General features: G+C 34.5%; 3 protein-coding genes across 6 annotated transcripts in view; 2 read left to right on the top strand and 1 right to left on the bottom strand.

The window, feature by feature from the left end:
• Positions 1-68: 68 nt before the first annotated feature.
• chek1 (checkpoint kinase 1) lies at positions 69-5,914 on the bottom strand. Of its 2 annotated transcripts, none has more exons than XM_048167480.1 (13): positions 5,735-5,914; positions 5,388-5,460; positions 5,079-5,302; positions 4,859-4,923; positions 4,680-4,749; positions 2,518-2,706; positions 2,332-2,436; positions 2,047-2,142; positions 1,879-1,957; positions 1,611-1,776; positions 883-1,014; positions 665-766; positions 69-438 (listed from the first exon to the last, which is right to left on the bottom strand). In XM_048167480.1, the coding sequence occupies exons 2-13, from the start codon at positions 5,450-5,452 to the stop codon at positions 346-348; spliced, it is 1,386 nt and encodes a 461-aa protein (XP_048023437.1). In that variant the 5' UTR covers positions 5,453-5,460; positions 5,735-5,914; the 3' UTR covers positions 69-345. The 2 variants fall into 2 exon arrangements, with proteins under 2 accessions (XP_048023437.1, XP_048023436.1); XM_048167479.1 differs by having other exon boundaries at positions 1,879-1,960; positions 5,735-5,912.
• Positions 5,915-6,334: 420 nt separating this feature from the next.
• Positions 6,335-11,102, top strand: cfap53 (cilia and flagella associated protein 53). Its single transcript, XM_048167473.1, has 8 exons — positions 6,335-6,503; positions 6,984-7,213; positions 7,298-7,471; positions 7,554-7,857; positions 8,750-8,968; positions 9,071-9,287; positions 10,436-10,538; positions 10,630-11,102. The coding sequence occupies exons 1-8, from the start codon at positions 6,441-6,443 to the stop codon at positions 10,871-10,873; spliced, it is 1,554 nt and encodes a 517-aa protein (XP_048023430.1). The 5' UTR covers positions 6,335-6,440; the 3' UTR covers positions 10,874-11,102.
• A 201-nt stretch (positions 11,103-11,303) lies between these two features.
• myo5b (myosin VB) overlaps positions 11,304-16,393 on the top strand; it is a 64,094-nt gene continuing 59,004 nt past the window's right edge. The window contains exon 1 of one of the 3 annotated variants that reach the window (XM_048167429.1): positions 11,304-11,813. In XM_048167429.1, coding sequence (XP_048023386.1) covers positions 11,787-11,813 — 27 coding nt within the window. In that variant the 5' untranslated portion in view covers positions 11,304-11,786. Of the gene's footprint in view, positions 11,814-13,387; positions 13,876-16,393 lie in introns of those variants that run through there. The other 2 variants (XM_048167428.1, XM_048167430.1) reach the window with 2 other exon arrangements.

Raw genomic sequence — 16,393 nt, 5'->3', positions numbered from 1 at the left:
ATTAATTAGATTCTTTCTTTACATTCTTTCCTCTTCTAATTTAAATAAGGCTGTCAAATCCAAACAGCATTATTAAGGACAGATTTATTTTAAATTTTGTTTTCACGTTCAATTTTACTTGCATCTTTTTAAGGAGCAGAAAACAAACCCTCTTCTTCACAATAACAGAACACAAATGAACAGATGAACTAAACTTGACAGTTTCTCCTCACTGATCAGAGAAACAGACATATACAACTACAAATATACAAATCCAAACATGTTCCACCATCATAAAACAACTTAGTGTGTGTGTGTGTACGCATATGTGAATGCAGACTTTGCATGTTAAAATGTAGACACACATCAATTCAAAGGCAAAACCTTTTGGTTACTAATAATGTCAGACAGCTTCAGTTTCAGTTTCAGGAATATTCTCTTGAATTCCAAACCGTCCCCCTAGAATACAAAAGAACAGTTTTGAGAAGACAGAACTGAACCATTTTAAACAATAATATTATTAAAAATATATTAATAATAATTATAATAATAATTATTCTTTATTCAAAGATTCTTGATAGTTTTAGTTGTGTTGACAAAGCAGTTAATTTAGAATCATCATAGAGAAGTACATGCATTACAGACATAAATTATTGCATAAAAGTAATACACTGATTTTGCTTACCTTTGACAGCCGGAAATCTACTAAAATGCGTTCCTCCATTTCCAGGAAGTGCACTATGAAGATCAGTTTATTATTGCGGCGATCCATTGTGGACACCGTCGCCTATGAATAGAAAGAGAGAAAAAGGGACAAAAACAAGAAGATTAATACATTATATGGTTCAAGATTTAGTGCAAAAAAATACTTTAATGTAACAACTGATTGTTTTATCTGGTTACCTGATTGGTGCAGCTCTGTTTCCATGTGTGACCCATAGCAATGCAGGCATCACGGAGAGCAATGCAAGACGGCTCTGCCTTTACCGTAGTAAAGAACCTGGTCATCCTTCTCACCAACCGCTGCCATGGGTTCTGAAAGAAAGAAAAAAAAAAAAAAAATTGTAATTGTAATTAGTATATATTAAATAAAACATAAGAGGAAATTGTTGCGCTCTAAATTGACAAAAAGTTCCTTTTCCTTCAGGTACATAGAGCCAAGAAAATACAGAAAAACAGAAAATGTAGCTGACCGCACACTAAGTCCAATGAAGACTGAAGAGGTCTAGAAATACATAGAAATTTTATAAATTGCATGGTGCAAAAAAGTGCAAAGTGCATGTGAATTAAAAACAAATGAGCATGAGATCTATTTATTAAATAAATAAATGGATTAAAAAAAAAATTGTAAAATGCAAATAAAAGTAGACCCTTCACTGATTCAAAAGATGTATTACTCTTATCTGTATGACCAAAAATGACGGTATTATTAAGTGCAAGTAGTCACACCAGTGGCTCCATGTTAGCTGTCCTATAGTAAGCGCACTATTATTCAGCTTTCACTTTTTTCCTGCGACTAATAAAATTTTGGTCGACTAAGCCTCTTCTCATTGACTAACGGTTAGTCGACTATTAGGGGGCAGCCCTACAGCATGCTATCATTTTTTTATTAATTTTATAGAATAGGTTACCTGGCTGGCACCCGGTGTGCCAAGCAGTTGGCTGCCCAGCAACATGTGGTCAGGACAGGTAGGCTGTGAAAAGCTGACACTGACATCTGTATGCACTGTAACCTCCTTCTGCTCCCACAATCCCTGCGGCTCAGGCTGAGAGCTGGAGATCTGTGCTCTGTCATCACTGAGGAAACACATAAGTAGTAATGGATGTGCACCTTAGATGTAATATAGCATATACTAGTGAACAGTTTCTCTGCAATTTACATTAATTTGTTGTACTGACCTGTTTTTTCGTCTCAGTTGTGAGAGTTCTGAGTCAGCCCGATGCATCTTGGTTACCGGTGTGTCACTCTGACGTTTTACTGCTGTGGTCAAAAATTCAGATCCAAAAGAATGTCAAAAATTCTTGAAAGACTCACAGAGTTATTGAGCTGATGTTTGATAGCAGTACCTGATTTGAAACTTCTGCTAAACCAACGATGTTTCTTAATTTCAGGAATGGTGAACCTGTCCTCTGGATTATGCAGTAATATCTTGGATAGCAGACCTGACAAAGAAAATAAAAGACAAACTATAGCATCAAAGGAGTACTGAGTAGTTTTTAAGATGTTTCTATGAGGTTGTTAGGGCGTTCTGAGAGGTTGCTTTCTGGCCCAAGTCAAAAGAGCCCACAGTTCTATGATATTCTGGTTTAAATTAAATATACTGGATTAAATAAATATTCTAAAATGTTTACTCAAGGGCACAGCATCAATTTTCTTCCATGGTGTGAGGTAGATCTTCTTCTCCAGCCAATCTAAATATTCCTGACAGTTTTCACTCGGCTGGTCCCATGGTAACTCTAAGGAAAAATACAGTACATGTTAAAATCTTGACATTAACATGCTGTTTCTGAACGACACACAGAATACTGTTGTCCTACCTCCAGCTAACATTGCAGTGAGCACAATACCACAAGCCCAAGTGTCCGCAGGTTGAGCGTGGAACGCCGAGCGTGACATGAGCTCGGGGGCAACATAGGGTAGAGTGCCACACAAACGATTCAGCGCCCGCTCTCGACCACGGTGACGGAACATGGTAGCCAGTCCAAAATCAGAGATCTTCAGATTATCTGAGAGACAATATTTAATATTTTAATACAATTTAATATATTTTCCTGACGTTAATCCCACTCATTTGCAGGATCGACTTCTTTGGAATTATGCACACATACATTGGATTTGGCACAGGTTTTACTTCAGATGGCCTTCCTAACACACACTCACACATGCTCCTACAGCCAATTTTACATATCCAATAAACCTAACCTGCATGTCTTTGGACTGTGTGGGGGAAACCAGAGCACCCAGAGGAAACTGTGAGAACATGCAAACTCCACACAGAAAGGACTCCTGGGGCTCGGACCAGGGACCTTCTTGTTGTGAGCTGACAGTGCTACCCACTGAACCACCTTGCCGCCTCTACTTACTACAGTATTGTATGTTTAGATATTTATTGTTACTTTCCTCCCAATTTTTTCACTATTTTCCAAAGACCCCTTAGCACTCCCTTGCAGTTTGAAAATCCATGCACTAAAAGATATATTCTTTTATGCTATTTTATGGGTGCCCTTACACTTTTGTCACTGTTGTGTATATATGTGACCCTGGACCACAAAACCAGTTATCACACTGGTATATTTGTAGCAATAGCCAACAATACATTGCATGGGTCAAAATTATCGATTTTTCTTTTATGCCAAAAATCATTAGGATATTAAGTAAAGATCATGTTCCATGAAGATATTTTGTAAATTTCCTACCGTAAATACAGTACAGTCCAAAAGTTTGGAACCACTAAGATTTTTAATGTTTTTAAAAGAAGTTTCGTCTGCTCACCAAGGCTACATTTATTTAATTAAAAATACAGTAAAAAACAGTAATATTGTGAAATATTATTACAATTTAAAATAACTGTGTACTATTTAAATATATTTGACAAAGTAATTTATTCCTGTGATGCAAAGCTGAATTTTCTGCATCATTACTCCAGTCTTCAGTGTCACATGATCCTTCAGAAATCATTCTAATATGCTGATCTGCTGCTCAATAAACATTTCTGATTATTTTCAATGTTGAAAACAGTTGTGTACTTTTTTTTCAGGATTCCTTGATGAATAGAAAGTTCAAAAGAACAGCATTTATCTGAAATACAAAGCTTCTGTAGCATTATACACTACCGTTCAAAAGTTTGGGGTCAGTAAGAATTTTTATTTTTATTTTTTTGAAAAGAAATTAAAGAAATGAATAATTTTATTCAGCAAGGATGCATTAAATCAATGAAAAGTGGCAGTAAAGACATTTATAATGTTACAAAAGATTAGATTTCAGATAAACACTGTTCTTTTGAACTTTCTATTAATCAAATAATCCTGAAAAAAATATTGTACACAAATATTTTGTACAATTGTACACATTAAATGTTTCTTGAGCAGCAGATCAGCATATTAGAATGATTTCTGAAGGATCATGTGACACTGAAGACTGGAGTAATGATGCTGAAAATTCAGCTTTGCATCACAGGAATAAATTACTTTGTGAAATATATTCAAATAGAAAACAGTTATTTTAAATTGTAATAATATTTCACAATATTACTGTTTTTTACAGTATTTTTAATTAAATAAATGTAGCCTTGGTGAGCAGACGAAACTTCTTTTAAAAACATTAAAAATCTTAGTAGTTCCAAACTTTTGGACTGTACTGTATATCAAAAATTTATTTTTGTGAGTGGATATGCATTGCTAAGGACTTCATTTGGACAACTTTAAAGGTGATTTTCTCAATATTTAGATTTTTTGGCACCTTCAGATTCCCGATGATCAAATAGTTGTATCTTCAAATGTTCAAATATTGTCCTATCCTAACAAACCATACATCAGTGGAAAGCTTATTTATTCAGCTTTCAGATTATGTATAAATCTCAATTTCAAAAAAATTGACCCTTATGACTGGTTTTATGGTCCATGGTCACATATTAGACTGACTGGAACATTGTATTGCTAGAATCTGTTTTATAAGATTTAACAAGACCATTTAGATGTACCTTTATCATCAAGAAGAATATTCTCTGGTTTTATGTCACGGTGTGTAATCCCAATGCTGTGAAGATATTCCTGTAAGTTAGAGAGATCTAGTTTCACTACAAAGGCGGCTATAGAGTGAAAACTGTTCACAAAACAAACCTCAGTCAAAGAAAAAGTTTTAAAATAATCAAAAACTTACCACACCAGCTATTAACTGCTGAAAAAACCTGTGTGCCTCCTTTTCTGGCATCCCAACATCTGGTTCTGTTGCAATGAGAGTCAAATGACATTTTGAGAGGAATCTTCAACATTCACTTGTCACAAACATTCAGACCCCGCCGAATCTACAAAGAAACTATTCCAAAAGAGAAAAAGAAAAAAAACTCCAATGAATGTGTCTAAATCTAAGTTTAGCTCACCGATTCGGTCAAAAAGCTCTCCTCCACTACAGTACTCCAAGAAGATGTACTGTGTCGTCCCCTCACTCCTGTGCCCAAAGAAACGTACGATGTTGGGGTGTGAGAGCATCTTGCATATGCAAACCTCCTTCTTCACATTCTCTATACAATCCTTGGCCTTTGCCATGTCCACAACTTTCACCGCCACAGCTTCTTCTGTCTTCTTGTTGACAAGCAGTCGCACCCTACAATAAATTGAAGTAGATTAATACATTTTAAAACTTTAACTGATCAGGATGGCACTAATAAAAAAATACACTGGTCACTTACTCGCCGTACGCCCCCTCTCCAAGGGTTTGTACCACATCCCAGTCTTTAACAAAAGGCACAGACATGATCTGATCTGTGGACAAAAGTCAGGACATCACTGAGAACTCGTGAAAGCAAACCAGTTAAGTTTAACTCTATACAGTAATAAGCGGTTCTTGGAAAAAAAAGAAGCACAAAAGCTAAAAAGACTAGAACATTTATACAGAACATATTAGTTTTGAGTAAATAAAATGATGACATATATGCTAAATATGGCTAGGTAACATATTGTAAACAGTGAAACGTCAACTTCGAAAATCAGTGGCTGTCCGTTGTAAAATTTATCATACTTTGTCATATAAACATACCTTACGAGTCACGTATACCAGTGTTGAAGTTGTCCCATGTGAAGCAGGTTGTTTATCTGTTCTTTTGGTATATTTACACGCTAAAAATGTCTACACTGAAATGTCCATATTAATGACACAAGAGCGTCCGTCCAAACTTTGGCGCGTTCTGGAGACGTGACATCACCGGAAGGGCTTGGAAAGGAGAATTTTCAAAGTAAAAGTTTGGAGCGCCTAAATTAAGCAGTAACTTTAAAAACGAGTGTTAACAGTTTGGTATTAGCTGGATTATTTTTTCGTATTATTTAAGAGAAAATTGTTTATGATTAGATGTGAAAATGTTTGTTTTTTCGTTCAAGCAATAAAAAGTCATAAAATTAAGTCCGATTTTGGGGACCGTTTTTGTATCGTTTCAAAGCTTGAAAACTATACAAAATAAAAGTCATGGTGTTCAAGACAAATAATTTCACAGTCATAAGATTATTTGAGTTTTTGTAATAGGGCATTTAATTTTAGTATTTAAATGTATTTTAGGATCATTTAAAGTTGAGAAATTTGCATCATTATTATTATTATCATCATCACATTACTGAAGTTGAAAGGAGGCTGATGTCGCATGCCGTTGTTATGGCAACATCGGTTCAGTTCCGTAAACACAACTAGACAGGTCGAGGGTTATTTCTCAAACTACATAGAGTCTGAGAAAGTGGAGTAAAAAACAAAAACCATGTTGACGGCACACCGAAGAAGGACACGGGAAATAACTGGACCTGCACATTCCGTGGCAGTGGTGAGTTATTAGTTATACTGGCTTGACAAAATCAACACACACAGAGACAGAGAGATAGAGAGAGAAATCTACTATTTATGATGATCATGATTATGAGACCAAATTTTCTAACATTAATGGGAACTTATCCAATGTTTGTTTGTTTTTTCCACGAAGGATCAAAATCCCATAGACTTACATTGATGGAAAGTTCAAATGAGTGAAAATCTTCTCACTCCTATCTGTCCATCTAACTTAAGTTAATCAAGCCAACTGTTAACAGTTTGTTTTCAAACTCTTCACTCTAGTTTCATATTACTGTTTTTTAAAATATTTTGAGGCACATTAATGAACGATAGAAGAACATTTTCAATTGTGCTAGAGATTGTTTGTTTAGTAGACCGTATATTTCTCTTTGGGAAGACAGCAGATTTGATGTACATATTATGAACATTTTTGTTAGTGTAAATATTCAACTCATATATATTCAACTCATTTCAGAGAGCAAGACATAATTTATCCAAAGACATAGACAGCCTGTTTCTGAGGAGAAGAAAACAGGAGGCGACACAGAATGAGGTGCTGGAGTTTACCAAGGATCACAGCTCCTGTGATGTGAGAATGAGATGGGAAAGGAACACGCAGCGCCGGATGGTGTCGGCCACTATTAGTAGACATCTAGAGGAAGCAAGAGAGCAGTACCAGATGGGCATTGATGAGAAGAGGGAAAGGTCTGATTGGAATAACCTCATAAATTATTAAGAAATAGTCTTTCACTGTAATGTAATGACTGTTTGCGTGGCTCTTTTTGACAGGCTTCGTGAACTGCTGGAGTCAGAAGAGCAGGAACTCTTCAGGGAGATGGAGGCAAAAAAGGAGACGGTGTTAGAGAGGCAGGCTAAAATGCTTGAAAGAGCCACGACTCTACGGGAGAGAAGGGAGAGCGAGAGACAGAGACTTGTTGCTGATAAACTCGATCAGCTCTTCAGGTAGAAGGCAAAATCATTAGTAGTTGGACCATCTTGAACTTTGATCCAAAGCTACAAGATTTTCCATCTTCCTTTGTTTTAGAGAGCAGAGTGAGGAGCTGCGTACTGTGCAGATGAAGCGCAGACAGGATGAGGTCTGCACTGAGCGTGAGTCTCAGATCCGTACTAAGGAGGAAGTGCGACGGATGCAAGAAGAAGAAGACAGATTGTTCGCTCAGATGTGGGAGAGCGACAGGCTGGCTAAAGAGGAGCGTCATAACCAGGAGGTTCAACGTCAGAGAGAGAACAACCTCCAGCAGAAGACATTCCTGCAGACACAGATGGAAACGGCTGAGCAGCAGAGAGTCCGGGCCAAGCAACTGAAGCAAGAGGAGGCCCGGTTATTGGTACTGATCATTCAATTCAATTAATTAATCAAATCAAGTTGGAATGATTATTAGGGATGCACAATGTGTCTGTACGTTATTGGTTATAGGTCAGTATTAGAGATTTTTTTAACTGATCCGTATCTGTTGATATTTAATATTTAATTGTGTATTCTGATTTCCTCTATATTTACATTTAGAGGACCTTAAAGGGAAAGTTCACCCATAAATGAAAATTCTGTCATCATTTACTCACCCTCTCTTCTTTTGAACATAAAAGAAAATATTTTGAAGAATGTGGGTAACTAAGCAGTTGCTGGTCCCCATTTACTTACATAGTTTGGAAAAAAAAATTCTATGAAAGTCAATCGGGACCAGAAACTGTTCAGTTACCCACATTCTTCAAAATATCTTCTTTTATGTTCAACAGAAGAAAGAAATTATAGCAGGTTTGGAACAACCTGAGAGTGAGTAAATGATTATTGGGTGAACTATCCCTTAAATGCTGACTTAAAGATTCTTTAAATTAATGTTTTTAAAAATTTTTTAGGTTTGTTGGTTTAGTTTTGTAATGTATTATTAAATAAAAAAATAAATAAAATGTAAATAATATATGAAATGAGTATTAATTATACACTTAATCTATTATTTTTTAAATTAATATTTAAAAACAAAATTATTTAAAAAAAATTTAATCTTTAGCAAATCTCAATACGAATATACATTTTTCATACTGTACATTATAATCATGTGATTCCTAAATGGACTTGCAGCATTAAAAATAATTGATTTTAGTTTTTAGTGTTTTATTTTTCATTTATTTAGACAAAATTTTATTGAATTTTAAAATCCGGCATAACATTTGTACAAGAAAAGCTGTGCCATTGACTCTTGTAAATGCTGTATTCCTCAGAGAGACCAGAGGGAGATGCTTCGTCTGGAGGCAGAGAGAGAACACAGACAGAAGCTCCAAGACCAGGAGAAACGACGTAAGCAGCTGGACCTTTCACTTCGGCTGAAGATGAAGCGCCTGGCTCGAGATCGCCAGGAGGAGCTGGCTCTGGATATGAGCATCCTGGAGCAGCTTCTGACTGAAGAAAGAGATGAAAAGCAGGATGAGGTCCTCAAAAAGGTTAGACTTCAGCTCACAGTGTGGCCAACAAAGGTTCTGATCATCACTTAAAGGGTTAGTTCATCCAAAAATCAAAATGTATGAAATGTTCTTCATGAACAGCTGGAGCGCCAAGAGGAGCAGCACAGGTACCGGGAGTATCTAGCAGAGCAGCTCAAAGAGCAGAAACGACAAGAAGCTGAGACGGAGCAACTGTTTGAATCAGAGCTCCAGCAGGCCTGGGCTCGCAGGGAGGCACAGTGGCGTCTGGAAAAGACAGCGAGAGACAGACTTATGAAGGATGTCATGGACACTCGCCGGTTGCAGATCCAGGAGAAGTGTAAGGAAAATGCTTTAAGATCAGGCATTTCATCTACCTATCTATTGTAACGGCTCAGAGAATTCGCTCAAATTATGGGTGAAATGTATATATATATATATATATGATTAATCATAACGCGTTATGACTAATCATAATATAAATTGACCAAAAAGGGAATTATGTATAGATAATCAGTTACAACGGATTATCACCAATTATATTCATAATTGGTGATAATCCGTTGTATATATATATATATATATATATATATGTGTGTATATATATATATATATATATATATATATATATATATATATATATACATATATATGTAAATATATAAATATAAGCATCAAGCAACTGTTTTCAACATTAATAAAAACAAAAAACAATAACAATAAATAACAATAATAAAAACTCAAAATCAGCATATTTAAAATATAAGAAAAACAAAATTAAAAAATTAAAATAAAACATTATATATATATATATATATATATATATATATATATATATATATATATATATATATATATATATAGCGCATATTTAAAATATAAGAAAAACAAAATTAAAATAAAACATTTTATATATATATATACCATTCAAAAGTTTGGAGTCGGTGAGATTTTTTTTGTAAGAAATTAATACTTGTATTTAGCAAGGACACATTAAATTGATTAAAAGTGACAATAAAGACATTTATTATAATTTTACAAAAAAATTCTATTTCAAATATATATATATATATATATATATATATATATATATATATATATATATATATATATATATATATATTTTTTTTTTTTTTTACTTTCTGTCCATCAAGAAAATGATCCACATTCCACAAAAATATTAAGTAGCACAACTGTTTTCAATATTACAAGTAATAATAAAAGAAATCAGCATCAAATCCTGAAATTTAAAATACAAAAGTAAACAAATAAATAAAAGTTATTTTGAATTGTAATGTTATTTCACAATATTACTGTTTTTACTGTATTTTTGATTACATGAATGCAGCCTTGGTGAGCATAAAACTCTTCAAAAAATATTTTAAAAAATCACAAAAAAATCAATTTAAATGTATTTTATTATTATACATGAAAGTAATAATAAAAATGAAAAATAACTTATTCTTTTTTTTTTTGTATTCTCTTTAGTGATCGAGAACATGCAGAAACAAGCTGAGACTTTAAAAGAGAGAGAGGAGCTTGACCGAATCATTCAAGAGAACAAATTGCTGGATGAAGAAGAAAAAACTCGGTAGGTTCCTCTCCTTCAAAGTTGTTCAACTTAATTATACCTATACCAAAACGTACAAAAAATAATAATATTTTGTTTCACATATGTCCAGTTTAAGGGAGGCCACTCAGGAGTATCGGGCTGATTTACTGGCTCAGATGCTGCACCGCCAGCACATTCGTGAAGCAGAACAAGCTGAGAAAGAACACGAGTTCCAGAAGGGTCTAATGTATCAGGAACAGTACAATAAGAAGATTCAGGACATCCTTTCAAGGCCCATATCCGGCACGACAGCAGTTCATCCCTTCAGGAGACGAGAGCGCGGCTGCTCCAGCTCTGGTGGACAGCTGGAATAAATCCAACTCACAACATTAGTAACATCTGTAACATTAGTATAAAATATTCTAAAAACAGTATAGAAAGAAAATAGATTTTTAAAAAAAGGAACGTTCAGTGAAGTTCCTAACTTACATGCTCATTTCTGAAAAACTATGCTGTGTGTTTTACTCATTTGTGTGATCTGTGATCAGATTCATTATCCCGTGTCAAAGTTTGTATTCAGACATAAATACAAGTCTGACTGGATTAGCTTGTTTTCATTTGCATGTTTAAAAGTCTATTATTTCAAGAAAGCAAATCATTTCAATGAATAGATTGTGAAGAGTGTCTTCATTTTGCAAATTAATGAATTAGACTAGAAGACTGAACTAGAAGACTTTCTTATACACCGCCTCTAACAGCAACCATCTAATTAAAAACAATGAGACACTGTCCACAGTTGCTATGAAACATGTACGGTACACAATACCAAGAGAGGTCAAAAGGCTGAGGTTTAAAAATGACACAATTAATACTGCAGATTATTTCCATAATGATGTGGCAACAAGGTGTTTAGACCAATAAGCTGCTGGGCTAAATGATTAGTAGGTGAGAGAGAGGGCGGTTAACTTTTGACACTTCAGATTCCACGACAGATTGTGTATAGTAAAGAAATTAGTCAACACCCATACCTTACCTAGGAGTGGTATGGGTGTGGAGCAATTGGTCTGATGTCATTTTTGTCTCCTTTTATTTTTCTTCTTTCTCACTTGGTTGCTCAGACAGGTTCAACTTTTACCCAAGCCAGTTTCGAACTTTACAAAATACTCTGCAACGTATGTTTATACAATCTTTTAAAGCAAGACATGAGGAATATACACTATCTGAATAATTCAGAGCTCTAATGATCATTGTATCTGTGGATATTGGCACAATTTTTAAGAGAAGAAGATGCGTGAACATGAGCTTTATGTCAAGGTAAGTCAGGCACAGATACTCTTTCATTCTAGATATTCCTTTTATATATAACCATAGCTAAACACTTTTTTTTTCAAAAAATAATTTTTGGTAATTTTTTCTATATCTCCTTATTCAGTATGTGAAGACTGAATTTATGTTCCACCCTGTACTTTACACATGGCTTGCGTCCACTCTGCAACTTGCAGATAAGAATAGAGAGGCTGCAGTGTTGCTCAGCTTTGTGTCTTTGATTAATGATGCAGACACTAAGCAAACACAGCATACACTATCTGTTTATCCTAGGCAGGTTCTGTTCTTAAATATATCTAGAAAGGTACATATAAATATAGAGAGAGTTAAACTTCACATGTGTAATCACAATGAAATGGCCCACTCAGTTTCAGAGCAGTGTTAACTCGGTGCAATGAGGTGTATTCAGATGTTATACTGTATATTAAGTAGTAGCAGCCTATTTTAGCACTCCCCCCTGGTTTCACAGACATGGCTTAAGCTAGTCCTAGACTAAAATGCATGTTCGATCTGTTTTAACTGAAAGCAACTTGTATTGACATTTTTTACAGTATGTCAGTGCCATTGTTATGTCTCAAGATGCATACCACTAATGTTTTTTTCTAGTGTACTTTTATAAAAGCTACTTAAATATCCTAATTGAACTAAGGCTTAATCCTGGTTTAGGCTAAGCCCTGTCTGAAACCGGGCCTACATGTTTCAAGGTCTAGCTGAAGCCAAAAATGTATGTAAAATAACAATAATTTTCAAAAAGTCATTCAAAAAGTAAACAAAAATAAATAAATATCATTGTCATTTTTAAACTTAAACTTAAAAGCAAATGCAATATGTGGTGTAACTATCCAGAGAAAAGAAAAGTCTTGAAATTCAATTTTATTAATATGTTTATTATTTCTTTAAAAAACACAAATAAGCATCGAAGCTATTCTACATTTAAATTTACATGTTAATTAGCACATGCTTTTATCCAAAGTGACTAACAAATGAGAACCAACACAAACTTAATCATAAGACTCATAAGCTAACAAACTTCCCTGCAAATACATTTTTAAGTGTAAGCTTGTGGTACACAAGTTAGAGAATACAGAAAAGTAGATAAAAACAAATATATTTTTTATATTGGATTTATTATAGGAAGCGCCTTAGTTTATGGTTTTGGTTTGTTTTAAAATATTAATTAAAAAGCCATCAATAAGAAAGATATTTTGTTGTCATGTGACAAGAAAATTGTGTGTCAGTAAGTTTTCTAATTTTTATGGACACCCTTATTTGTCATTCACACATAAGTATATTTACATCTCATTTACAGCTTTGCATTTCTCCTCATTTGGTGTTCAGAACTAATTAAAATGTAAACGGCACTTATACAAAGATAAAAATGTACATATTAACAAAATTATCTCGTAATAGTTTCTAATTGCAGACAGACTTTGAGTCCATACTCACATTCTTGACGTTTACAATCTAGCATTTTTATTTCCGTCAACATGTAATTTTTAGTGCAGTTCTGTAATTGGCCAGAGGGTGTCGCTGTAGATACAGTGCCATTGATCCATGATCCTCAGCCACTGCGGTCATGTCAGTCACAGCATGATCGAGTCCGTGGAGACGGGAAGAAGGGAGGGCACCAACTTCACTCCTGCATTTTTGACAATTGCATATTTTTTTTCTCATTTAACCGATACCTTTTAGCCATCATTAGAAGTCTGTGATAAGTCGAGGTCACCGCTTATTTTAACTTATTAATTTTTTTATGCGGAGGATGAAAGGCGCTTTTCTAACTCAACTTCAATTATGGGGACAGACACCTGTCGTGATCAGGCGCGGCTAACGCGCTAACATTAGCCGTCAGAGGGAGTTCAAAAGTACAAACCAGCACAACAGGACGACATGGAGTGGTGACAGGACACAAGAGAGCTGGATTATAAAACTTGATGGGAATATCACCATACTCAAACGGAAATATTTAACCTTACGTGTGCTGATGTCACTAGTTTAGGTGGGATCTGCTTTATTTGGGATCATGTCTGTGACTGAACTCTACTCTAAGGTGAGTTGCTGGAATAACGTTAGTTTTTAAGTTTTATTCCACCATTGAATAGATAAATAAGTAGTTAAATGTAACATGTCACATATGGACGGTAATAATAATAATGTAATTTACTGTGTGAGATGGTAAACGACGCCAAACGCGTCAGTCTTTGGATAGAGACTTAAATCTTCGTTTAATGTAGCGTGACTAGCTTGACATATTTGAATACATCTAAAAACATCATAAACCCTCACAAAAGGTAATCTTCAACTACTTGACGCCCTGTAGTTCTGCATAACTGCCTTTAACTTCCTATAAAACACAGGGAAGTATCGCGGACAGGTGTGTTTGTGTTGGTTTCGGTCTGTAGGTAGTTTCGGCGTTCGCGGTGTTTCGAAACCTACTGAGCTGCCTATCTAGACTGCTTACTAATGCGGCTTTGATGTCAAACAATGCTGTCTGTGAAGGCAGCTCACTAGGTATTGTAACAGAGACCAGTGTCCATGAGGAGATCTTCCTCTTATTCTTTAGTGGTTGATATTTTCATATATTAGACAATACATTTACATTTATCTGTCAAAACCAGCAAAGTCAATATTTGGGGATAATCAGTAACTGCTGTTTATTTGATATTGCTCTTGAAGATTCTTGTCCAGTTATTATCAAATTAATTAATTTATTATAGATTATGTCATGAACTGTTTGGGAATACAGTATATGACATTTGTTTGGAGAAGGTGCCCCATTTGAATACTTCACTTGGAGAATTTATATCTGTAATTTATTGTGTTTGTTTGAATTGTTAAAATGACAATTTCAGGATTTCAGTATTTTCAGGATTACCAAAGTTATGGAAAACCTGGAAATATTAAGGAAGTTTTGTCGTGGAAATGTATACAGCTTTTGGTAGTAAATAAAATTTTTTAAAAAATTCTTAACTGTGCTTTTAAAATATTTAATCAGATGGAAATTGGAATTTGTTTCGATTATTAATAATACCCAACTCTCATCACAGATGACTGGAAAAGTCATGGAGATTCAGCAGAAATTAATATCTTTGTAATTCCACATATAATGAATTAATATTTGAAGACTTCAGATGCAAAAGCCTCTAAATGCCATTTGAAATTTTCTTCTAAAATGATCATTTTTTATCAAGCTTGTATGTTTATTTTCAGTTATTTCACTTTAATGGCAATGAAAATGACCTATTAATTGCCATTAAAGTAAAATTACTGAACCTAAACATACAAGCTTGATAAAAATGCTCTTTTTAGAAGAAATGTTTTGATGGCACTTAGAGGCTTTTGCAAGTCTTCATTTGTTTATTTTTATTATTTTATTTTGACCTCTTGTAGAAATATTTCACAGAGGGAATGTTAGCTGTAAATATGATATTACAAATTAGGAAGGACCTTGGTGTATCCTCGTATTTATCGTCACATACTAATGTTGCAGATGACTCATTCTTTCCAAGTTGTTTGGGCCTGTATGCAAAATTAATATTGTTTCTTTTCCTCCAGTCCTCAGCCTGGGGTGAACTGTTAAGTTCAGCCCAATTCAAATAGTGTCACCATAAGGGTGGATACATATTACACCTGTTCAATCCCTTATTTTGTCCTTTGTGTTTTTATCGGATATTTCACCCCAAGAGTATTCCACAGTTTTCAGTTATAACTATTAGCTTGTGTGCTGTTATCCTAACGATCAAAAGACAAAAAGACAGACAAACGTGTGATGCCATGTAACCATCACACAAACGTGTGATGCCATGTAAAAACCAGTGATGCCATGTAACCACCCTGCCCATGTGTAGCACATGTACTATTGAATAGACAGGCATTTTTAGCTGTATTTTATTATTATTATTTGACGGATCTCATTTCAAAGTCATCTGTGGTAACCCCCCGCCCCCTCTCATCTCCTAATTAAACTTCATAGTCTACTTTTTGATAATCTGTAAGACCAGGGAGAAAATCTTCCATCTGTTTTTTTTTTCTTATACAAACTTGCTAGTTTTAAAGAGGCTGTGCATACAATGTTATCATACAGATAGGAACATATAACATCTTGAGGTGTCACTTTTAATTATCTCTTGAAATAAGATGTTTTATTTCTTTTAGTCAAATATCTAAATGCTAGTGTACTCCTAAAAGTCTACAAAATTAACTTTTTGCAGATAAAAAAGTCTGCATGAAATGGAAATGGTATTTTCTTCCCTATTGTGACGTATATATCCAAGTGAAATGTCTGTTTTGATTTTATGGCGGCTTTAAAATGTGTTTCTCTTCTGGGAAAATGGACCAAATATATTGATGACTCATCCTGCACTGGCTATTAAAAAGATGTTCCCTTTGATACAGTAAAATACTTTTACTAAATATCGAAAACAAATTTTTTTAAAGGTCCCGTTTTTCGTGTTTTTTTGAAGCTTTGATTGTGTTTATAGTGTGCAATATAACATGCGTTCATGTTTCGTGTGTAAAAAAACACAGTATTTTTCACATAATTGACTTATCTGTATACCGCTGTTTCC

Source organism: Megalobrama amblycephala, linkage group LG18 (assembly GCF_018812025.1).
Source record: "Megalobrama amblycephala isolate DHTTF-2021 linkage group LG18, ASM1881202v1, whole genome shotgun sequence".
NCBI lineage: Eukaryota > Metazoa > Chordata > Actinopteri > Cypriniformes > Xenocyprididae > Megalobrama > Megalobrama amblycephala.
The sequence above is the reverse complement of the archived record's forward strand: the minus strand, read 5'-3'. Positions and strand labels throughout refer to the sequence as shown.